Source organism: Leptodactylus fuscus, chromosome 1 (assembly GCF_031893055.1).
Source record: "Leptodactylus fuscus isolate aLepFus1 chromosome 1, aLepFus1.hap2, whole genome shotgun sequence".
Classification (NCBI taxonomy): domain Eukaryota; kingdom Metazoa; phylum Chordata; class Amphibia; order Anura; family Leptodactylidae; genus Leptodactylus; species Leptodactylus fuscus.
Window position 1 is genome coordinate 183224681 of NC_134265.1, and position 22813 is coordinate 183247493.

Below are 22813 nucleotides of genomic sequence, written 5' to 3' on the forward strand. Positions count from 1 at the left end.
TGCCCTTTTCATCAGGTGGCTATGTCATCCTCCCCAAGGATCCTTCCTCAGCCAATCTCCACCTATTTATACCTGGTCTGCCCTTAGTACAGGGCCTAAGCAATGTGTGTGTTGTGTACTAAGCATGGGTTCTGTTTTATTCCTGTTTCATAGTTTTAAATTTTATCTGTGTGCATACATATTTTTACAGTTTTCTTATGCCAAAGTCCTTGACTTTCCTGTGTTATTTTAGTCCTGTTGTGTATATATTCCCAACTGGGTGCCACCATGTGCCTCCTGCTACCGGTTTGTCCTGTCCTGTGACCATTCTGATTTTTAGCCTGTTTATCTGTCTGTCTTAGTTTTAGTCGGTGTACACATTATGTATTTTATTCTGATTCTGTGGTGCCAGGTCCCCTAAGGAGGCAGTGGCCTAGAAGATTACCCACAGCAAAGACCAGATCCCTGTATGTGGGATTAAATGGTGAAGACCAGAGTCTACTAAGATAATGCCAATAGAGGTGGCCCAATGTCACACTGGTTTGGTAGCACAGCAGGCCCACAATCTGCTGCTCATGACAATAGTTGTGTATGGACAGCCAATAGTATGCCGCTACAAATTCTATGGCAATGGAATAATTATTAGAGAACTCAACACCATAATGTAAGGGGTTGGCTTTAATGACCTATGCCCTTTGCACTTAGAGGATCATATGACCTTTGATGTTAGGAGTGTTTACACAAACAGGAATGATGAAATGACTTCAAACTAGATAAAAAAAAATTCTTGTTTGTTACTGAATCTAAAGGTCCTATCACACAGGGCAATTTAGAAGCCAATTGTTAAGAATAAATGCTTGTACAAGTGATCATTCCTGATACTCAGCTTGTCTAATAGCAAACACTATCACCTGTTCATTGGGTGATCTGCTGATTTTGGCGGGATTAAAACTGATGACAAATAAGGGCTTTGCTGGCAAACATTGCAAGTACATGCTGGGGCATTGATGGCTTTAACAATTGCTCCTCCTGCATGTCCTGGGCATGGGTCTGTGTAATAAGAACAAGTGCATGTTATGAAAAATAGCACCCTGAGGCTGGGTTTACAAGGGGTTTTTTGGTCCACAACCTGAAGCGGAGGCCGCCTCAGGTTCCGGTCCAAAATACGGGTAGCTGTGACTGGATGCCAGTCGCGCATTCTGCTCCAGATTAGGCCCAAATGAATATGCCTAGTTCGGTGGAGGGAGTGTCTTCAATCTGATTCGTGAGACGACTCCACCTGAAGAATGAACATGTCCATTCTTTTTTCCGGGCACCGGAACTAATCGCTCCCAGAACAAAGAACTGACCGACTCCCATTTCAATGGGAGCCGTCTTTTTGGTCAGGATTTTGAGGCGGATACGGCCTCAAAATCCTGACCAAAATACCCCATGTGAACTCAGCCTAAGAGGCAAAAGGCAACTGAACCTTGTAATATCACCTGCAACATGATGGGGCAGATAAACTAAAACGGTCTAAGTTTTAGATGCAAAGTTAGAGTTGGCAGTATTATACTCACCTGATTTTCCAAAGTGTCTAATGCTGTTGAAAATCAGGTGCATTTTTACACTGTCTAGCCTTTATATCACTTATTAGTTGGCATAGTTTGTTGTTACTTGCTCTTCAGCTCCTCCTCAGTCTGGGCGATATCTATGACATCAGTTTAGCCTTACCTCAACAGCTCAGTCTCTATCAGAACTGTCTATTTCCCAATTAGAGGTTGGTGAACTGGTTATATGAAAAGCATTCTGCCACACTCTTCATAGCTGCACTCCCCATGAAAATCCCCTACAACAGTTTTGTGGCAATCACCATAATTGAAAATGGCGTTTTTGCGTTGGGCTCAGCACTTTTCTAAAAGGTAGGTGGGGCAAAGCTCACACCATATTCATCAACATTGATCGGGATCTGCAAAATCTACAGTAGCCACAGGACTGCCATAGTCTTGCAACAAGGCCCAATGGTGCCCAGAGATAGCATCTAATTCACTTAGAGGTGTAGCCTCATCAGAAATTAAGACCGTGCTCTGCTGGAGAAATAGACATTAAAATTGGTAGAAAATAATAATTTTTTTTCTCTAGCCCCCGACGCTCCTGAGTAATCAGTGATGTTAGTTTCATCACTCAATATGCTAATTAGGCTCTCTAATATCAGGTGGATGTTACCTCACTGTCTGCTCCAGCCCAGGGCAGCCCACTTGACAGTGGAAAGCCCAATTAGTAAAATGAGTGATGAAACAGAAAGCACTGATTACTTAAGAATAATAAAAAATTGCTTCAGAATTATATGTTCTACCTAGAAATTTAAGAATAAATGGATAACTAGGCGTTACCTTTCCCCTTGCCAAACAAATGTGTCCCTGCTTCCAGCAGACACATTGTACAATGTCAGAATTTGCAGAGACACACCAACAATTAGTAACATTTCTAGGAGTAATAACAAAATGACCCAACACAGAAAGAAAAGCTTCAGAATTGTTGTTTCAAGTGCAATACAATTGTTTACTTAAAGGGGTTGTCCCATCACAAGGATCCTATCTATACTGCTTGTTAATGTGGATGTAAGACTTTTCCTAAATACATTGCTTCAGCAAAACTGCTTTGTTTGTCCACTATCTTACTTTATTCAATTCATTGTTGACACATCCCTTGACTTATCTGGTCAAAAGTCAAGTGATGTATCTGCTGCTCTAAGGGGGGGTGGGAGGAGGGGTCTAAGTGTGGGGGGGGAGGGGCCGCCAATACAGACCCGGCATCCGTTGTATTAGAGAGGTGGATGCCGGGGAGTGTAGACGCCGGCACAGGTGCCTGCAACATCGCTACGCTCCTGCCCTGCATGAAGCCAGCAGCGGTAGGAGTGAAGCTGCTATTCCGCTCTGATGCCTAGCTGTATCGGGAGTGCACACGCAGGGCCAGCGGCATAGAAGCGATGACTTCTCGCCACTGGCTTTGCATATGTAACCCCACCCACCAATGACGCAACAAAGCCGGAAGAAAGAAGAATTTACAGCAGCGAAGACTGGTGAGTATGCAACGTGGGATTATCCCTTTAAACGGATCCTATCATTAAAACTCATTTTTTTTGTCCCTAACACATAGGAATAGCCTTAAGAAAGGCTATTCTTCTCCTACCTATAGATGTCTTCTCCACACCACCATTCCATAGAAATCCCAGTTTTCGTTGGTATGCAAATGAATTCTCTTGCAGCACTGGGGGCGTCCCCAATGCTGTGAGAGAACTCTCCAGAGCTGCCATCTTCTTCAGGAACGCCCTCTTCACACGTCTTCTCCCGGCGCACGGTTCAGACTTCTAGGCCTTGGGCCAAAGGCAAAGCTGACTGCGCATGCCCGCCGGCCACAAGAAAATGGCTGCTTACAATACTGTGTAAGTGGCCAATTTCTTGTGGCTGGTGGGCGTGCGCAGTTGGCTTTGCCTGAAGACTAGAGATTTGAAGCTTCTGCCAGAAGACATGTAAAGAGGACGCTCCTGAAGAAGACGGAGGCGGTGCTGGAGAGTTCTCTGGCAGCATTGGGGACGCCCCCAGTGCTGTTTGAGCGCTGGGGCCTGCCCATAGTGCTGCGAGAGAACTCATTTGCATAACGATGAAAAACGGGATTTTATACCGAACAGTGGTGTGGAGAAGACATCTTAGGCTGCATTCACACAGAGTAACGCCAGGCGTTTTTTGTGTGTTTTTTGCACATAGCGCCGCGTATACGCCGCGTTAACGCCGCGCTATTTAGCGGTGGCGTTGCCCGGCGTTAACGCGGCGTTAACGCGGCGTTACGCGGCGTAAACGCGGCGCTATGTGCAAAAAACACACAAAAAACGCCTGGCGTTACTCTGTGTGAATGCAGCCTAAAGGTAGGAGAAGAATAGCCTTTCTTAAAGGGATTCTATCTTTCAAACCTTTTTTTTCTAACACATTGGAATAACCTTAAGAAAGGCTATTTGTCTCCTACCTTTCGTTGTCTTCTCCGCGCCGCAGTTCGCCTAAAATCCTGGTCTTCTTCCGGTGGAGTCTTCTAACTTCTAGGCCTCGGGTCTAGGGCAAAGCCGACTGCGCAAGCCCGCCGGCCACAAGAAAATGGCCGCTTACAATACTATGTAAGCGGCCATTTTTCTTGTGGCCGCGAGCATGCGCAGTCGGCTTTGCCCTAGGCCTAGAAGTTAGAAGACACCGCCGGAAGAAGACGTGGTGAAGACCTCATTCCAAAAGAAGATGGAGGCGGTGCTGGAGAGTTCTTTGGCAACATTGGGGACATCCCCAGTGCTGTTTGAGTGCTGGGGCCCACCCCCAGTGCTGCAAAAGAACTCATTTACATACCGACAAAAACCAGGATTTTAGGCGAACAGCAGTGCGGAGAAGACAACAAAAGGTAGGAGAAGAATAGCCTTTCTTAAGGCTATTCTGACATGTTAGTTAGAAAAAAAGGGTTTGAAAGATAGGATCCCTTTAAGACTATTCCTATGTGTTAGGGACAAAAAAATTGAGTTTTAATGATAGAATCCCTTTAACTGTCAAGACAGGTGACAAGTTCTCTTTAAACAATGACCCTACCAATTTCCAAAACTACAAAACCTTTTTAACTGCATTCAGAGACTTCCACCACTGGAAAATTTGTGATACAGTTTTCCAAGAAAAGGCTTATTTGAATCAATAGTACTTTGCTTACAGTACTAAATCAATAATTTCCAGTAATGTAAATCACTGAATGGTGCACAGTGGGTTCAGGTACTTTAGACTAAAGCAAACCTTACAACTTTGAAACTGATGGTGGGCTTAGCTTGCAAACTCCATTCATGTGATATGGCAAATATCTATGACACTTTTGAACGTACAAATTTGGCTGTATTTCTCCTTTCAAGATACATGCTTAAAGGGGTTGTCCCATCACAAGGATCCTATCTATACTGCTTGTTAATGTGGATGTAAGACTTTTCCTAAATACAATGCTTCCGCAAAACTGCTTTGTTTGTCCACTATCTTACTTTATTCAATTCGTTATTGACACAGCCCTTGACTTATCTGCTCAAAAGTCAAGTGATGTATCTGCCTGCTCTCAGGGGGAAGGGAGGAGGGGCTAAGTGCACGGGAGCGAGCCTGTGTTTCTAGCTATTCTTGTGTCTACACCACGTGACCTAGCCTCCTGATCTCAGAAAGAGGAGGGGAGCTGCTTTCATTTCTGAACTCGTCTTCTGTTCTCCCAGTTATCAGGCTAGCTAATTCAATTGTGTTCATTATGGCAGAGACAGGCAGTCTCTGTATGTAACACAGAATGGAGTTGCCCCTGCCTGAACATTATAGTCCAATATTGTGCATATAGTGTTGTTTGAGGACCTTTGATGACATCACAGGCCCTTCAGCTGCCCCATAGGATCACACTATGCGGTGGGCGGAGCTACACACTAACTTGGGACGGAGCTAAATGACAGGTTGCATATGAAACCCTGCCCACCAAATGACGCAAGAAACCAGGAAGAAAGAAGATTTTACAGCAGTGAAGACTGGTGAGTATGCGACGTGGGAATACCCCTTTAAATCCTTTAAGACTAATAATAACTAGAGATGAGCAAACACTGTTCGAACAGCCGTTCCGAACACCACGCTCCCATAGAAATGAATGGACGTAGCCGGCACGCAGGGGGTTAAGCGACCGACCGCCGGCAAAGTGTACGTGCCAGCTGCTTCCATTCATTTCTATGGGAGCGTGCTGTTCGGAACGGCTGATCCGAACTGTGTTCGCTCATCTCTAATAATAACACTTGACACTTCCTGAGCTGTACGCTGAACACTATTCTATTCACTTTTGAAAAGTCATCTCTACAGAATCACCATTAATGATAAGCAATGGTCACTGCTCATCTACTGCTCTCAGCACAAGTCACATAGTAAGTCTGCAAAACTCTACCACAGAATTCAATATTCCCTTTAAAGCATACCTTTAAAATTTACAAAAACAAACAAAATAAAAACAACCTTTCAGAAATGAATAGTACAGGAGAAAATAAGACACTTTGTAAGATACATTTTCAACAAATAGGTTGGTTTCTTCATTTATAAAGTGGAATAACTTTTTTACATATTAATCAATGGAGAAGGGTGGGGAATAGGGAAAACACACAAAGATAAGTACAGCTGCTATACTCTGCTGTTCTGTGATAGAGGAGGAGCTCTTAATGCTGATATGATTGAGATAAGAGGCTACCGATACACAGAATTAATAATCAGCCTCCTTATCCCCACTACAATTTCCATGGAGCTCTTAAATCTGTGTATGTGCGCAGTATATGGCTATAGATTATATGTAAAGAATCAGGAAAGCTGTTTATAACTGAAGGTCTACCTTAACCTATTAAGGGCTAGTTCAAACAGAGTTTTTTGCAGGCTGTTATACCATGCCTGAGGAGGAGGCCTAGTAGTCTCAAAAGCTTGCAATCGGTCATTATTTTTTGTTAGCCATTAAAAATGTACCAACTACTGAGGACTCTTAATCTTTACATTTCATAACTGATCTATGTAAGGGTTCTTTATTTGGGGGGCAAGTTGTACTTTTTATTAGTACCAATGTTTGGTATGTATGAGTTTTTCAACACTTTTTACAGATATTTTTGGGGAAAGAGGTGATCAAAATGTTATTTTTCAAGCAGAGAAGGGAATGGAATCGCCTTACAGAGTCCAAGCTTTTGTGTACCCAGCCTAAGAAGGAAATGCTGTGTTTTCAGCCCAAAGCTATAGCCTCACAGACCACCACATATAAATGTAGCCAACTTATGGATCAGAATGACAATGTAAAAGTTACCTGAGCTATGTACAAGCTAAATACAAAACATACATTTACATAGTATATTGGAATCATTGTTGACAAATATAATTTGCAGACCTGTATAATGCATCCTTTAAGGGGGTCAATGATTCTGACTTTTCTGTCTTTACATGATGTAGCCAAAAGACTTCCATCTAGATTGAAGGACATAGAGAGAATGACATCTTTATGACACTCTATGGTCCTGACTGGACTGTAAATTATCGGATCATCGTTGTCAAGATTCCATATCATGACCTGAAAAGTAAGGGTTAGCATATGATTATACATTATAACATATGTTACACTCAAACAACTCTTACTGGTTAGAATTATGTGTAGGAACAGGGTTGGCCATGACCAGATCTCAAAGTCCGGACCTACTCAGCTGCGCTCCACTGACCTCAATGATCCAGGTATTCCTGAACCTTATATACCCTTGAAGGAGTGACTTTCTCTAATGAGTAATGATTAGAGATGCTAAACTAGGATTACGTAAACAATGATTTCCATGCTTTTTTCATGAAGAAACAATAAGATGCTTAAATATTCAAAGTGAAAGAAATATTTTAAACATTTTGGATTTAACCCTTAACACAGTATAACATACCTGTATGTTGTGCATAGCCCTATATATAATGGCACCATGACCTACTCATATGTCATGATGATGATGTGCCCATGTGATTGACATCAGAGTCTCGAATGTGAACAACTTTTGGGCTCTTGCTGGAACACAAGGCATCAACAAAACCTCTGATGTGACCTGTAACTGCGGCAACTAATGAGCTCGACAGAGGATGGGACCTCTACGTGTACTCTAAAATGGGTAACAACAAAAAAATATCTACTCATCCTGCAAAGAAGAAGACCTCATATGGCTGTGCCAACTAATGGTTGTTTTGTGTGAAACAGCCCATAACCATAGCTCATGTAGAAAGTCACAGGGGTCCTAATAGCAGTGTAAGCAACAAACCCTACAATTAGTACTTCCCATACATCTTCCAAGTACTAAATTAACGTTGTTCTGTTCTATTAATTAGAAAGGTGTGGCTGTTTTTATGACCAAAAAACAATCCTATCTGTGGCTAAACTCTGGTTAGCTGCACATGACGGCTTTATAGACCATGGTTTTGTGCATTTGCTCTATAAAACAGTATAGCATCGTTGTTAACAGAGGGTTATTGAGCATCACGTCAGGATTTTAACAGCAGTAATGAATAAGATTTCACTAATGGGGGTAGAAAAATGTGACTACTAGTTTGCCTACAAAAGCTAGGACTGCTATAAAACAATAAGCCCCTGAGATTTTATCAAAGAGAATTTGGCAGCGTAACCTTTTAACATAAATAAGTCTCCATTTTAATTTTATCTTGCCTTTCAAAAGGAAAAACATCATAGTTCAGCCATGTTTGCTTGTGACAGAAAAATCACCATGATTTATAGGATATTCATTTCTGACACATGTTGAGCCAAGGTCACACGTGAAGCCCTTGTCACAGAGGTCACCAAAATTACTAGAACAATCATCAAGCAATAGACATGCAACGTTTTCATAGACTTTCTCTGGTTAAATACCTAACAAATGTTTAATAATTAGGGTTGAGCGATTGAGATAGGAAAATATCGAATTCCAATCTGCGATCAAGTAAATTTCACGATCGCGATCAGAATTCCGATCCCAATCTTTTTAGGCGGGATCGAGGTCTGAGGTTATTTCCCACAATGCGGGAAAAGCTAACACTGTTAGCTGCTAGAGATGACAGAGTACTATTCGAAACTGCCGTTTCGAATAGCACGCTCCCATAGGAATGAATGGATGCAGCCAGCACGCAGCCTGTGCCGGCGTACGGCCACTTAACCCCCTGCGCGCCGGCTGCGTCCATTCATTCCATCGGCATAGCAGGGAGGAAACAGAAGAGTAGATAGTATCTACTCTTCTGTTTCCTCCCTGCTGTGCCGTATACTGGACTCTGCTGCATCTGCATTACTGTACATTGACTTGTCCATCTACTCTTCTGCTTCGTCCCTGCTTTACCGTATACTCAGCCTGCTACATCTGAGATCTACATCTCAGATGTAGCACAGCAGGGAGGAAACAGAATAGTATAGTCCACTAGAAACAGAATAGTCCACTTACCTGCACAGATCCGTTGCCGCTGTCGCTCCCCGTTCTTCTCGGTCCGGTTCTCTCTCATTTACAGGCCTTCAGAGCGCCGTGCGCGCCCCTAGCTCCAAGGTTAGTCTTACAGACCTAGGAAGAAGGCGGGGTTTGTGGCTTAGGAGAGTGTGGGCGGGTACTAGGAGGGGAGACGTAAGTGATGCACACACGTCTCCCCGCCCTGTACCCGCCCACACTCTCCTAAGCCACAACAAGCCCCGCCTACTCCCAGCATCTCTAACACTAGCCTAGGGAGGCGGGGGTGCACACAGCGCTCTGCAGACCTGTAAATGAGAGAGAAAAGGAGTGAGAACAATGGGGAGTGGCAGCGATCTGTGCAGGTAAGTGGAAAGCAGGGGGGACTAAGTAGCCAGAGGCAAAAAGAATAGGACCAGCCCATATACTGGAGAGGCAGAGAAGTGCACTTGGCTTGAAGATCATGTTTAGGAAGAAGAGTAGAGAGCAGGTAGATAGCAGCCCCTTGAAGGTGAAGAGAGCAGATAAGGAGAGAATGTAGTAGTGGATCAGTACACAAGCCCCCTCTAATCCCAGTCTATGAGGGGGGGGGGAGTTCTCAGCACTACTGCTCCTCCAGTGATTTCTTCCTTGTGGTGTGTCACACACAACCACATCAGGTGAGAGACTTTTCATCTGCTCAACTTTGATTACCAAAAGAGTTGTAATTACTACACTAGGGTCGGCTCGGTGTTCTTCTTTTTTTCTCTTAAGTAGCCAGAGGATTTTTTTTAATCACTACACAGTGTGGAGTCTAAAAATTGGACTCCATGCTGTGTAGTGAATAGGGTCGTTTTTAAAATCCGATCTTCGATTATTAAAAAAAAATCCCATTGACTTGCATTAGGATCGGAATTGGGATCGGGTTCGAATGGAAAATGATCGGAAATTGTATTTTAAAAACGATCCTGAAATCTCAAGATCAACTCAACCCTATTAATAATGTGATATTAGTCACAAGATGGAATTCATTATGCTGCTATATGTATTTGTCTGCAAATTTGACTATGTACCTTGTAATCATAGGCAGTGCTGAAAATGATATTACTAGCTGTGGGATGCCATTCTATAAGACCAACTCTTCTGGAATGACCCACAAGTTCTTTCCGTGCATTGCTTATATTCTTGGTTAAATAAGGCTTTGGAATGTCCCAAATTTTGACCTGTTGATGGGAGAAGGCAAAAAAAAAAAAAATTGTTTGAGGAAATAACAAAAGCCTTAATAAAAATACAGAAGAGCTACAACATTGAAAACACCACACAGTAAAAACACAACTACTTAAAAAATATAGGTACAGTCAGCTTTAAATGGAGTAAATTGGTTATAATAAACCTAATCCCAGTACCTTGTAGAGGTGCTTCTACAGTTTCCAAATAGATGTCTGTTATTCAGTTTTAGCCCTATTTTCCTGTAAATCACTGTTTATTCACATCCAAATGAGATGGAAAGTGCTGAGGCCAGGAAACTAGAGCGGAGACCCATGCCCAGGCAAGCTAAAAACGCAACCACAGCACATTTCCCCTGACTTGCATATAATAACTACACTTTCCTTTTGAGACCCATTTTTATGTAAGCTATAGAAACACCTCCACAAGATATTTTTATTACATTTATAACTGATTTAGTGCTGACAGACTCCCTTTAAAGAAAGCACTACCTTACATTATACTCAGGCGCCTCATTCAACAACGACATGTTAATGGGATTTTCTCATCTTTTAAAGTGATGGCATATTGCTAAGAAATCACTAAGATTAGTGTGTGTCCAACCTCTGGGACCCCAAGGAATCCAGAAAACGAAGAATTGTCCCATTTGTTTTATTTTTTATATTGATGACCTATAGTCCAGATAAGCCAAGATCAAGTAAGTTCAGTGCGGATCCAACACCTGGGATCCTCACCCATTTGTGGTTTGTAGGGGTCGTGGACCTGGTGTAGCAGCCATGACCTCTTCACTGTTTGTACAGCCACTGTGAAACAGTGTATGATATAATGTATTTACAGCCCCACCCCTTTTTACTTTTATTGGTCATTTTAAAAGAAAAACTGGACAACCCCTTTAAGATATTTTAACATGGCAATATGGCAATGCCATCTTCGCACATTTTCAGTCAATCTAGTAATGCAATTTTGAAGACATTCATTTAAACAAAACTGTTTGCCAGTCCCATGATTCATAAGTCTATCAAGGATGACAAATTATTATTATTATTATTATTAGTATGCATTTACACTTGAACATTTACTGAAAAAAAATATATATATAATATATATTTTTATACAAGTTTACTTCTCTTGGTCCTGTTTTTATTAACAATCTAAGGTCAGGAAAAAAAAGACAGCTAACCACATAGGTTACAGTAGGTTACATCATTGGTTATATTGAAAGGAATTTTTATTTCTTGTTTTTCCTAGAAACTGCAGTCATAAGATTTTATTCAAATAACATTTTGTCATTGCGTGCAGGCCCTACATGTCACTGTAGCCATTTCCTGGATGTGACAAAAGTTTAGTTTTTGGGTTTTTTTCAACAGTGTATATAAATGTAGCATTGAGCACTAGCGTTGCTTCTCAGTTGTTTGGGTTTATTGGTAAGACAGTGGTTAAACATGGAGCCCAGCGGCATGTTGGGGTCAGTAGATTTTAAGCTGAAACTGGCAGAGGCCAAAATCTATGTGAAGGACTTTTTCCTCTGCCAATTTTGATGGACACTGCAACAGAGACTACAGCGCAAGTGTGAACTTAGAATCCAAACCCACTCTAAAGCGATCTTCTATATGATTTCTTGGACTTAAATAATTCCCAAGCTTCATTACTCTTAATTAACAGTAACCGTTGCTAATGAATTTTTTTCGACTAAAATAATATAGTTCAGGAATGACTTAATAGAATCATCAGTTGCAGCCATGGTAACCCAAAACTTAGTGAACTTATTATATATATAGTGTATAATAATACAGACGACTGCATTTCAACAGATTGTGACAATTCTTATGATATTTTACTAGTAATAACATGTATTATATAATATTATAGCAACTCACAGAAGCATCTTCAGAACAGGAAGCTATGACGTAGTCATTGAAGGGGTTCCACTTGATATCCAACACGTTTCCTCGGTGACCACTAACTTTAGGGTAATGAGGATCAAGCTTTCCTGACTGAGCAAAAACAAAGTTTTGAGCAAGTGTAAATGGGTGCCATGATCTCTAGAGTATCTCTATGGCATCTCTAAAATCTGAGGAATGGGGGAATACAATTTAAAGCTGGGGTATATCATCAGCTACAAACATTTGTTAAAAAGGATAGTTGTATGGATTCATTTCTACTTGAGGTATTCAATGTCTGAAACTTACCTAAACACTGAAAGACATTTGTAAGCAAGCAACTACCATGATCTACGTTCATACCACATTCAGCAGGGCTAGACCAAAAGCTCTCTTGAGCATACCCCCCAGAAATATACCCCTGTCTGAAGAGTGACAACTTATGGACATTGTAGGATCTTTCTATGCTGTGTCTGAGACCAATGTTTAGTGTTATTCCTGATAAACCGAGTAAGGATTTTACACAAGACTATTTGCAGCATGATGAATGAACAAGGGGATTTTCTTTCTGAGCACCAGAATTCTTTTTGACTGATCTGAAACTATGAAGCGAGTTCTTTACAGAGTGCACCTTCACTAGGGTGAACTGAAACTCTGTTTAGCTGCTTTAACACTTTAGTCTGTTACTTCATGAATAGTACATATACTTCGGTATAGATCTATGTAGCTATCTGTTGGAGTTCATTACCTCTGTGTGGGATTTTGAAGTCCGAGAACCATCTTTGGGCAGAATCTCTACAGATGGCTAATTTAAGACATTTTTTCCCACATACATCTGAGGTACTTAGACCAAGCCATTTTTTATCTTTTGGCTATGGACATCAGAATCCCCTTATATATTGTTGCTCTATGGGTAGTATATAATTTATTAGATACTGTCAGAATACCAATGATCAGATACAAGATACTGTTTCTCTACATTTCGTGTACACACCAGAAAAATCCATCATCACATATATCATACATGTTCACAAGGCTGCCTTAACTTAATGGATGCAAAAACAGGGTCTCTTTGCGGCTTCAAGACTGTAATTACTGATAGATGAGGAGGGGGGGGGGGGGGGAACTATATGCGGAGATGAACCCTACTAACCACAATATCAGAAGCATGCATGTATGCATTCTGTGCTGATGTGGTCTTAAAGAAGGGCTTTCACCACCTCCAGCAACTTCAGTTCTTAGCATCTGTTAATAGGAGTCACTCCACTCATAACAGCACATTTGCATTTTTTCTTCTCTAAATACTACCATTCCTGAGCAATGTATGCTGTTAGTTTTGGTGCCAGATATGCTATTTAGGCTCTGTATTGTAAGGCGTTTGACGCTTTAAATGACACTTTCTGCATCTTTCTAACACCAGGGTTCAGAATCACTCCTCTTTCCTGCTGTCGCCGGATAGTATAGAATGCAATAGCATGCAAGGCATCAAAACTAATGGCACTTATTGCTTAGGAATGGTTGGGACTAGAGAATATATTCCAACTGTGTCAGAATCAGTGACTATTTTATAATAGAAAGAAGTGGACTTGGAGGTGGTGAGGAAAGGTTCTCTTTAATACACCATTATATTAAGCAATGTTACCTGTGCCTATATGGATGCATAAAATATTTTTCAAAGACTTTTCATTGTTTTTGTTTTTTTGTGATCTTCTGTTGCAAGCTGCAACAGTTTAAAGGGATTCTACCATTAAAAAACTTTTTTTTCTAGGTAACACGTCGGAATAGCCTTTAGAAAGGCTCTTCGTCTCCTACCTTTGGAAGTGCTCTCCGCCGCGCCGTTCATTCGAAATACCGGTTTGTACCGGTATGCTAATTAGTTCTCTCGCAGCAATGGGGGCGTCCCCATTGCTGCTCGAAAACTGACTCCAGCGCCGCCTCTGTCTTCTTCTGCATCCTCCCCTTCCTTCTTCGGCTGGACGTCGGACGCCTGCGCAGTACGCTCTGTTCAGCGAACTTGCGGTGTCGGCACTATGGCCGCAGGCATGCGCAGTACGTTTGGCGAAGTTTGCCAAACAGAGCGTACTGTGCAGGCGTCCGAAGTCCAGCCGAAGAAGGAAGGGGAGGATGCAGAAGAAGGAGGCGGCGCTGGAGTCTGTTTTCGAACAGCAATGGGGACGCCCCCATCGCATCTCCTGCGCTGGGGGACACCCCTATCGCTGCGAGAGAACTAATTAGCATACGGGTACAAGCCGGTATTTCGAACGAACGGTGTGGCGGAGAGCACTTCCAAAGGTAGGAGACGAATAGCCTTTCTAAAGGCTATTCCGATGTGTTACCTAGAAAAAACAAGTTTTTTAATGGTAGAATCCCTTTAAGCAATTTCAGAAGTTATATATACATTTCATATATACACACACATATAATTATTCCAGTAGCACACATGCTTTTGTAACACATCACTTACGCCAATCTAACCAATAAAACAATGTACTTTTAATATGTCTGAGATATCACACTGATCTAATCACCTAACAATAAAACTATAATTAATCTTATTATATATAATAATGTAATGTTTTCTATTCTATAATACTAATCATAGCATAAAGCTCATGAGATCTGTAGACATTTATTACTCCATAAACACAAGGAATCCAGATTCTGTCAAAATAATCTTCTTGAGAAAACACAGATCCACAACATATTCACATTCATGGCATATTTACAGTCGGATGTGATATAGTTACAAAGCTGTCACATTTTATCTTCTTTCAGTTTTTCAATTAGGTCAGCATGACAAGTTAATATGCTAGAAACTGAAGTCTGTTTTATTAGCACAGATCTGTATAATGTGTATAATGACTAACAACCTACTTAGCAGATGATTCTAATCTCTGTTGTTTGATACTGAACAAATTACATGCACACATAGCTGCAGTCTAGTACAATCTCTATTTTTCTATTACAAAAATGTATGTTATGCTTTATTTGAAAAAAAAAAAAAAAAAAAAAAAAAAAAAAAAAAAAAAGCAATGAAGGCAGTCTTAGCTTCTGTTCACATCTGCACAAACATCATTATATGAACAGAACAATGAAAATACTGGTAGCTCGGGATTAGCTACATATTGGTCAGTAATGGCACCGGATGTAATATATAATGCGTTCATGGGAGACCTATATTTTGATTGTCAAAAAACCCTGCAGCATACAGACAGGATGCTTACACTTTTTTAGGCCGGGTCCCCACGGGACGTAAACGCTGCGATTTGCCCACAGCGGACACGCTGCGGGAAAAATTGTGGCGTTTTACAGTGCAAGCAAAGGGGATGGGATTCATGCGAATCCCATGCCCACTTTGCGGAAAAAAACGCAGAGCGGACACGTTGCGATTTGCAAAACCTTTGCGGCTTTGCTAATCGTAGCATGTCAATTATATCTACGGAAATGCGGCAGCTTTCCCATAGATATAATTGTAACAGAAAGTCCGCGGAGGAAAACTCAGCGAACTTTCTGTTGAAAGCGCTACGATTACGGCCCGTGGGGCCTTAGCCTTAGATTGTCACAAGCTTGCCAGTGACAATGCTTTCCCTAAGGAAATACTGGCAATTAATTCTTGTTATCCCGCTATTTCACTACAACTCATGACATTTAGCCCCATACTTAACCCCTTAGCGACCCTTGACGTAACTGTACGTCATGGGTCGCATGGGAATGTATGGAGCGAGCTCACATGCTGAGCTCGCTCCATACACGGCAGATGCCGGCTGTATAATACAGCCAGGACCTGCCACTAACAGCAGCGGTCGGTGCCCGAGCCGATCGCTACTGTTAACCCTTTACACACTGCGGTCAAACGTGACCGCAGTGTGTAAACGGCGCCGGCGGCATGGGCGCCGCCATGTTTTGCCGATCGCCACCCTCCTGAACGTCACAAGAGGGCGGTGATCGGTTGCTATGACAGCCGGAAGCCTATTGAAGGCTTCCAGGCTTGTCTCTGCACTAGATCTATTAGACGATGCCAGAGGCAATACTGTAGTATTGCAGTGAATAGTATGAGCGATCAGACTCCCTAGGTTTCAAGGTTCCTAAGGGGTCTGATCATAAATGTAACAGAAGAAAAAAAAAAGTTTTTAAAAGTATTAAAAAAATAAAAAAAATATAAAAGTTCAAATCACCCCCCTTTCCCTAGATCAGCTATAAAAGTAATTAAAGAACATTAAACATAAACATATTAGGTATCCCTGCGCTCCAAAATGCCTGAACTATTAGAATATTAAAACATTTATCCCGTACTGCGAACGGCGTAGCGGCAAAAAAAATAAAAACAGCCAAAAAGCGTTTTTTTCAACACTTTGCCTCCTATAAAAAATTGAATAAAAAGTGATCAAACCATCGGATCTTTCCCCAAATGGTATCAATAGAAACGTCATCTTGTCCCGCATAAAAAGACACCACAACCAGCTCCATACATGGAAATATGAAAAAGTTACAGGTGTTAGAACATGATGACACAAATTTTTTTTTCTATTTTGCAAAGTTTATCATTTTTTTAAAAGTATCAAAAAATTTCAAATACTATATAAATTTGGTATCACCGCGTTTGTACTGACACGTAGAACACAGGTAACATGTCATTTGTACCAAACAGTGAATGCTGTAAAAATTAAACCCATAAGAAAATGGCGCAAATGCATTTTTTCTCCAATTGCGCCTCATTCTGAATTTTTTTCCAGCTTCCCAGTACATTGCACAGCATATTGAATGGTGCCATTACAAAGTACAATTTGTCCCGCAAACAATAAGCTATCATGTGACTCTGTGAACTGAAAAATGAAAAAGTTATGGCTCTTGAAATGTGAGGAGGGAAAAACGAAAATGCGAAACCAAAAAATGGCCTGGTCCTTAAGGGGTTAAAATACCAAAGTTAGGAAACAAGCTCTCTTTAAAATATGAACACATTCTAATCCTTGATACCGTCTATCATACATGTCCATAGATTTTACTCTTGCATGTCTCAGATATGATTACAATGGTAGTAGGAGCTGAGCGACCCCCATAGCTGCCGGGTCCCTACTGTATTATACTGATCGCAGACATTAAGACCCCTGGCACATCCATCAAAGCTGACTGAGGTGCCATTTTGCCAGGCATCATTCCAGGTGCTGGCATCCCATGGCTATGACAGCCAGGAACCTATTGAAGACTCTCAGGCATGTATCCCATACATTTGTATGGTAGGTTGTCATACAAATGCCGATATTTTGCATTGCATTAGTGATCAGCCCCCCGGGGGAAACAATAATATATTTAAAAAAAAAAAAAAAAAAAAACACCCCACAAGTTTCCTTAAAACACATATTAAAGTTACAAACTACCATAAAACTTATAAAAATATTTTCCTGTATGGTAAACACCATAAAAGAGTAAAAAAAAAGTACCAAACTGCCAATGTTTTGCTTTTGATAAAAAGTTTAACAAAAAGTAATTAATTTCCCTAAATGATACAAGTAAAAAGTAAACCTGGTCCCACAAAAACAAATAAGCCCTATGCATACATGTACACAGATATATAAAATAGTGACGGGTGTCAGAATTTTAGAAAAAACATTTTGCAAAGTTTAGATTTTTGTTAAGGGTGAAAATGTAAATAAAACTATATAAATTTGGTGTCTCGGAATTGTACCAAAACATAGTATACTGGTGACATGTAACTTCGGGCTAAAGAATAAACGCCATATAAACGAAGCCGTAAGAAAATTGAACAAATGCACTTTTTCTTTAAAGGGGCTCTATCATTGGGAAAAGTCATTTTTAGATAATCACATCCTTGCATAGCCTTTAGAAAGGCTACTTCACACCTACCTTTTGTATGTAAATTGCCTCAGTAGTGTTTGAAAAAGTCTGTTTTTATTCATATGCTAATGACCTTCCTCCGTGCACCGGAAGTTCTCTGTGCGCTGTCGGCTCTATGTGTATGTACTGTATAGCAGAGGCTGCTGTGCTGATGACTCATCTCTGCTGTACATACACATAGAGCAGACAGTGATCACAGACACTTCTGGTGGGAGCTGGCGGCCTGGGAACGAGACCTTGACTAATCTAACCCAACCCCAATGGATTGACTGCTGTACTTCTTCAGTCTTTGCTTCCTTCCTTAAAAGTCCTGCATAGGACCTACTTAGTACCTTATTGTCTGCATAGTTTTTACCCCACAGTTTCATCCCTATGTTTTAGGACTTGCAATGCTTTAGGCATCACTTTCCATATCTGGTGGTCCTGTCCACATGCCAGAAGCTTTTGGACAATCATTCATAGAATAATATAAAGGCACTTTTGGCACTGTCTTTTCCATTGTTGTCACCCATTTTTATTCTTAATCTTAAGCCTCCCTCGCTTAAATACGCTCAATTTAAACTATTTCAATATATTCTGTTAACTGCCCAGATCCACATTGCTTTCAACTGGAGGAAACAATTTCTCTTGTTATCTGATGTTATCAGTTATTTTGACACCGTCACACTTCATGATAAAATTAATACCTCTATTTTGGATACTCATCTGCTTTTTGATAAAGTCTGGTCTTCTTTGGTCAACATGTTTAATATCCCAGGCCTGTCATATTGTGACCCTCCCCACTCCACATAGCCCTGTACTCCCATACACAATGAGAAGCAGAGGACAGCTCTCAACAGAGAAACCAGGGAAATAGTGAAAAAATGCAGGATGTCACAGAAAGGAGCCACAAGTTAATAAAATATATTACAAAATGTCTTAATGACGAATACTGCCAGGAAATCAAAAGTTGTCTAAAAGTTTAGTTATGCTTTAAAGGGGCTCTATCATTGGGAGAAGTCATTTTTGGCTAATCAACTAGTAGGGGTAATGCACCTAGCAACACTCCAAATCAAAATAATAAATAAAGTGCACTAAAAATTAATTTTTATTGCTAAATATTAAAAGCTAAATAACCACAAGATTATTATACCTTACCATTTTATCTTGTGGTTATTTAGCTTTTAATATTTATCAATAATAGTTAAATTTTAGTGCAATTTATTTATTATTTTGATTTGGAAAAGTCATTTTTAACTAAGCACATTCTTGCATAGCCTTTAAAAAATCTATTCCACACCTATCTTTCAGTGCACCCCGGAAGTCTCATCGTGCACCCTCTGCCTACTCTTTCCTATGGGTGTATACAGCACAGGCTGCTACTGATGACTTCCTGCTTCCTGTTTGCACACACAGATAGGAGAGAATAGCAGAGAGGAGGCTGCTGGGAACTTCCTGTGCTGGCTGAAAGCTAATTAGCATATGAATAAAAATGGACTTATAAAAGATTTGTTGACACCAAGTCACTTTCTTATTATTTCCAACTATAAAGGTGCTTAAAAACATGGTACTTCATACCTGTTGGATGGGTATGACAATGAAGGCTCCTCCACCCGCACATTCTGTCACTACAGCAATAAAGATTGGATTTACGGCACAGAAATGGTTGTCATGTACGCTTCTTGTAATAGGCACATTGTCATAGCAGCTCTCTTTGTTTGCAGGCTTGCCAAAGACATGACGGTACTTAGAGCTTCGATACGGAGGCTGCCATGACATCTATGGGAAAAATTAAAATTGTGAGTTTAAACCATATCAAAATTCTATGCATCTAAAGAAAAGCTCTGGAATGTTATAGACAAACATTACTAAAATCTTAGGGGATCATTCACTTATTGTGTTACTACAATAATGTTGGAAGGTTAACAAACAAGCAATAATGTGGTTTTGTGCTTAACAGAATCAGCAACATAAGGGTAAGTTCACACAGCAAAAAACTCTGCCACAAAATTGCCTTTAAAGGGGCTCTATCAGCAAAATCCTGCTGATAGAGCCCCACATATGCGTGAATAGCCTTTAAAAAGGCTATTCAGGCACCGTAAATGTTATATTAAACTACCCCCCAGTTTTAAAATATCACCCTAAAAAAGAATGTAATCTACTTACGCATCGTGCACGCTGGGCGGGCATTCAGGGTGCGCCGTCTTCTTCATCCACGCCTCCTCTTCCTCCGATGTCCTCGGGTCCAGTCTTCCTCCGGCGCTCGCGAACTGACATTGATAAAAAAAAAAAAATGGCCAGGGCACATGCGCAGTAGCATGCGGCTTCTACTACGGCTACTGCGCATGCGCCCAGGCCATTTTTGTTTATCAATGTCAGTTCGCGAGCGCCGGAGGACGGGACCCAAGGACATCGGAGGAAGAAGAGGCGTGGATGAAGATAAATTATGAAGATACCTAATTATTACCTCCATATGTCCCACATATCAGTAACTCTTATGTGAGGCACACAGGCGGTTAATGTGAGGGACATGATGGGGTTAACTGCTATTACTATGAGGCACATGGAGTTACTAAGCTGCAATGCACATGACCAGACTTTTTATCTGCAACGGTGTCAATAAGTTTCCCAGTTTTTTTGTGGTAAAATTAGGAGTCTCGGCTTATATTTGGGTCGATTTATACTCGAGTATATACGGTATTTAGAGGTTCTTTGACGCAGTTTGCCAGGTGTGAATCATATATGGGAAATACATATAATATGACATATGTCATCTCCTCTTTATTCAATCGATTCCTGGTTTTAAAACAGCATTAAAAAATCTGAATGTGTTGATTTCATATACAGTGTTGTGGCAATTTTCCGTGCAGTTCTTATTTAGACCTTAAATATTTTTACTGTATTCATTTCTGGTTTTGGTTAAAAATAAAAAAAAAATTGCAGTGGCTGTCTCCATAGAGGAGGTTTCCTCTATGGACTTTCTGTTTCAATTAGACCTATGGGGAAACTGCCGGCGTTTCTGTAGGGATAATTGACACGCTGCAATTTCCAAAAAAATGTGAGAAAAACCTAAACAAAAAGCAGGTTTTCTGCAACATGGGGCCTTAGTCTCGCATAATCTTTTTTGGACCAAGATATTAATGATCTATCCTTACAATACATCATCAATATCAGACCAGTGGGTTTTCAGCATCCCTGCCAATTTAGAAGAAGCCACAGCACCCAGGCACGCTGTGCCACGTCTTCTGAGGCCAGTGAAGTCACATCAATTGGTTACATGGTCAAATGAATGGAACCGAGTTGCTATTCAAATCGCAGCCACAATACAATGGAAAGCACTGTGTTTGGCATACCACCATTTTAGGGGAAAAAAAGTTAAAGGGGTATTCCCACCTCGCCTGTTCACCAACTTGCAGGCTGTATGCTCTGTTCACTTCCTGGTTTTCTCGGTAACTTGTTGGGCAGAGTTTCACTTGCTATCTCCCAGGCAAAGCTCTACTAGCTCTCTTCTTAGCAGTACATGTTTGTAGTCAGTAATGAGGGATGGTTGTAAATAAATTAGCACAGTATCACTGGAAGATGTACAATATAAAGCTGATGTAGCAGAGCTGGATTTGATAGGTGATGACAATCCTAAATTTACAAGCTACAGGACCAAGAGTCAGCTTGCAATAAACCCCGTTTTAAGTCTGTGTTACATACAGAGGTGACAGGCTCCCTGTCTCAGCCCTTATCAGCAAAATTCAATTAGCAGACCACTAAATAGCTCAGAAATACAGCACTCAGCTCCCCCTCCCTTCCTGAGAGCAGTGAGCTATGTCACTTGTCCTGGGCGGAGAGATAAGATCATCCCCAGGTCCTGGTTATGGAAACGCAGTGTAAACAATGAAGTGAATAATCTCAGATAATAACCAAACAAAGCAGTTTTTCTGAGGCAATGTGTTTAGAAAAAGTCTTAAATCCACATAAGCTAGCAGTCTAGATAGGATCCTTGAGATGGGACAACCCCTTTAACCAGGATGGGGAACAAGTTGATTTCTTTATCCCCATCCAGGTTAACCGCTGGATGGGGATAAAGAGATCAAATGTGAGGATCTCCCAAGATTTCCCTATCCCTATCCTGTATCGGAAATATGTCCTGACTTAGTCCTGGATTCTTGAGGGTAAAATTGCTGGAAAACTTTCCACATAATAAAGAATTTCTCTGTTTTAGTTTATTAGTTTAATGTCTCCTGGAATAACTTATACGGTAGATCCCAAAGGAACCAGCAGGTTTGAAGGATAGTTTTTTTGCTGCTGCTGAAATCAACCTCAGTAGTTTTCTAGATCTGCTATCACATTTGTAGTTTTTGAGAGCCACACAGCGAAACAGCAGTGACAATATATTTACACGCATTTTTAACTGCAGTGATGACCAGCGCATTTTTACTTTACATATTAAAAATGTTCTAGTTATTATGGCAATGAAAAAAGCATATGCAGCTCTTATTGTTCTTACTTCTCTGTAAGTGAAATGCCGATTAATTTCAGCTGGACATGTGGTGTTGCTGTTAGGGGGTATTCACACGATGTAACGCGGCGTTGATTCTGACACGTAAACTCGTATTAGAATCAGCACTGCAAAACAGAATCCCATTGAGTTCAATGGGCTCCGTTTAGCACGCGTAACACATTGAAATCAATGGGTTTAAAAGCCTCCCATTGACTTCAATGTGTTACACGCGCTAAACGGAGCCCATTGAAGTCAATGGGATTCTGTTTTGCAGCGATGATTCTGATACAAGTTTACGTTTCAGAAATGTGAATCGTGTGAATGCCCCCTTACCATGCAGGCAATAATAAGCTATAGGCACATAAAGTTACATTGTTTGGTATCATGTCTGTTTCACTATTTTTGTTATTTTTTTTATTTATTTATTTTAAAAAACAAAGG

The 22813-nt window shown here is 40.8% G+C and overlaps 1 protein-coding gene across 1 annotated transcript in view; it reads right to left on the minus strand.

Annotated features, from left to right (window-relative positions):
• CORO2A (coronin 2A) overlaps positions 1-22813 on the minus strand; it is an 88947-nt gene that overhangs the window by 18943 nt on the left and 47191 nt on the right. Inside the window, exons 2-5 of the mRNA XM_075280362.1 lie at positions 19459-19659; positions 12046-12162; positions 10015-10164; positions 6904-7083 (exon numbers count right to left, since the gene is read on the minus strand). Of these exons, the coding sequence (XP_075136463.1) occupies positions 6904-7083; positions 10015-10164; positions 12046-12162; positions 19459-19659 (648 nt within the window). The remainder of the gene's footprint in view (positions 1-6903; positions 7084-10014; positions 10165-12045; positions 12163-19458; positions 19660-22813) is intronic.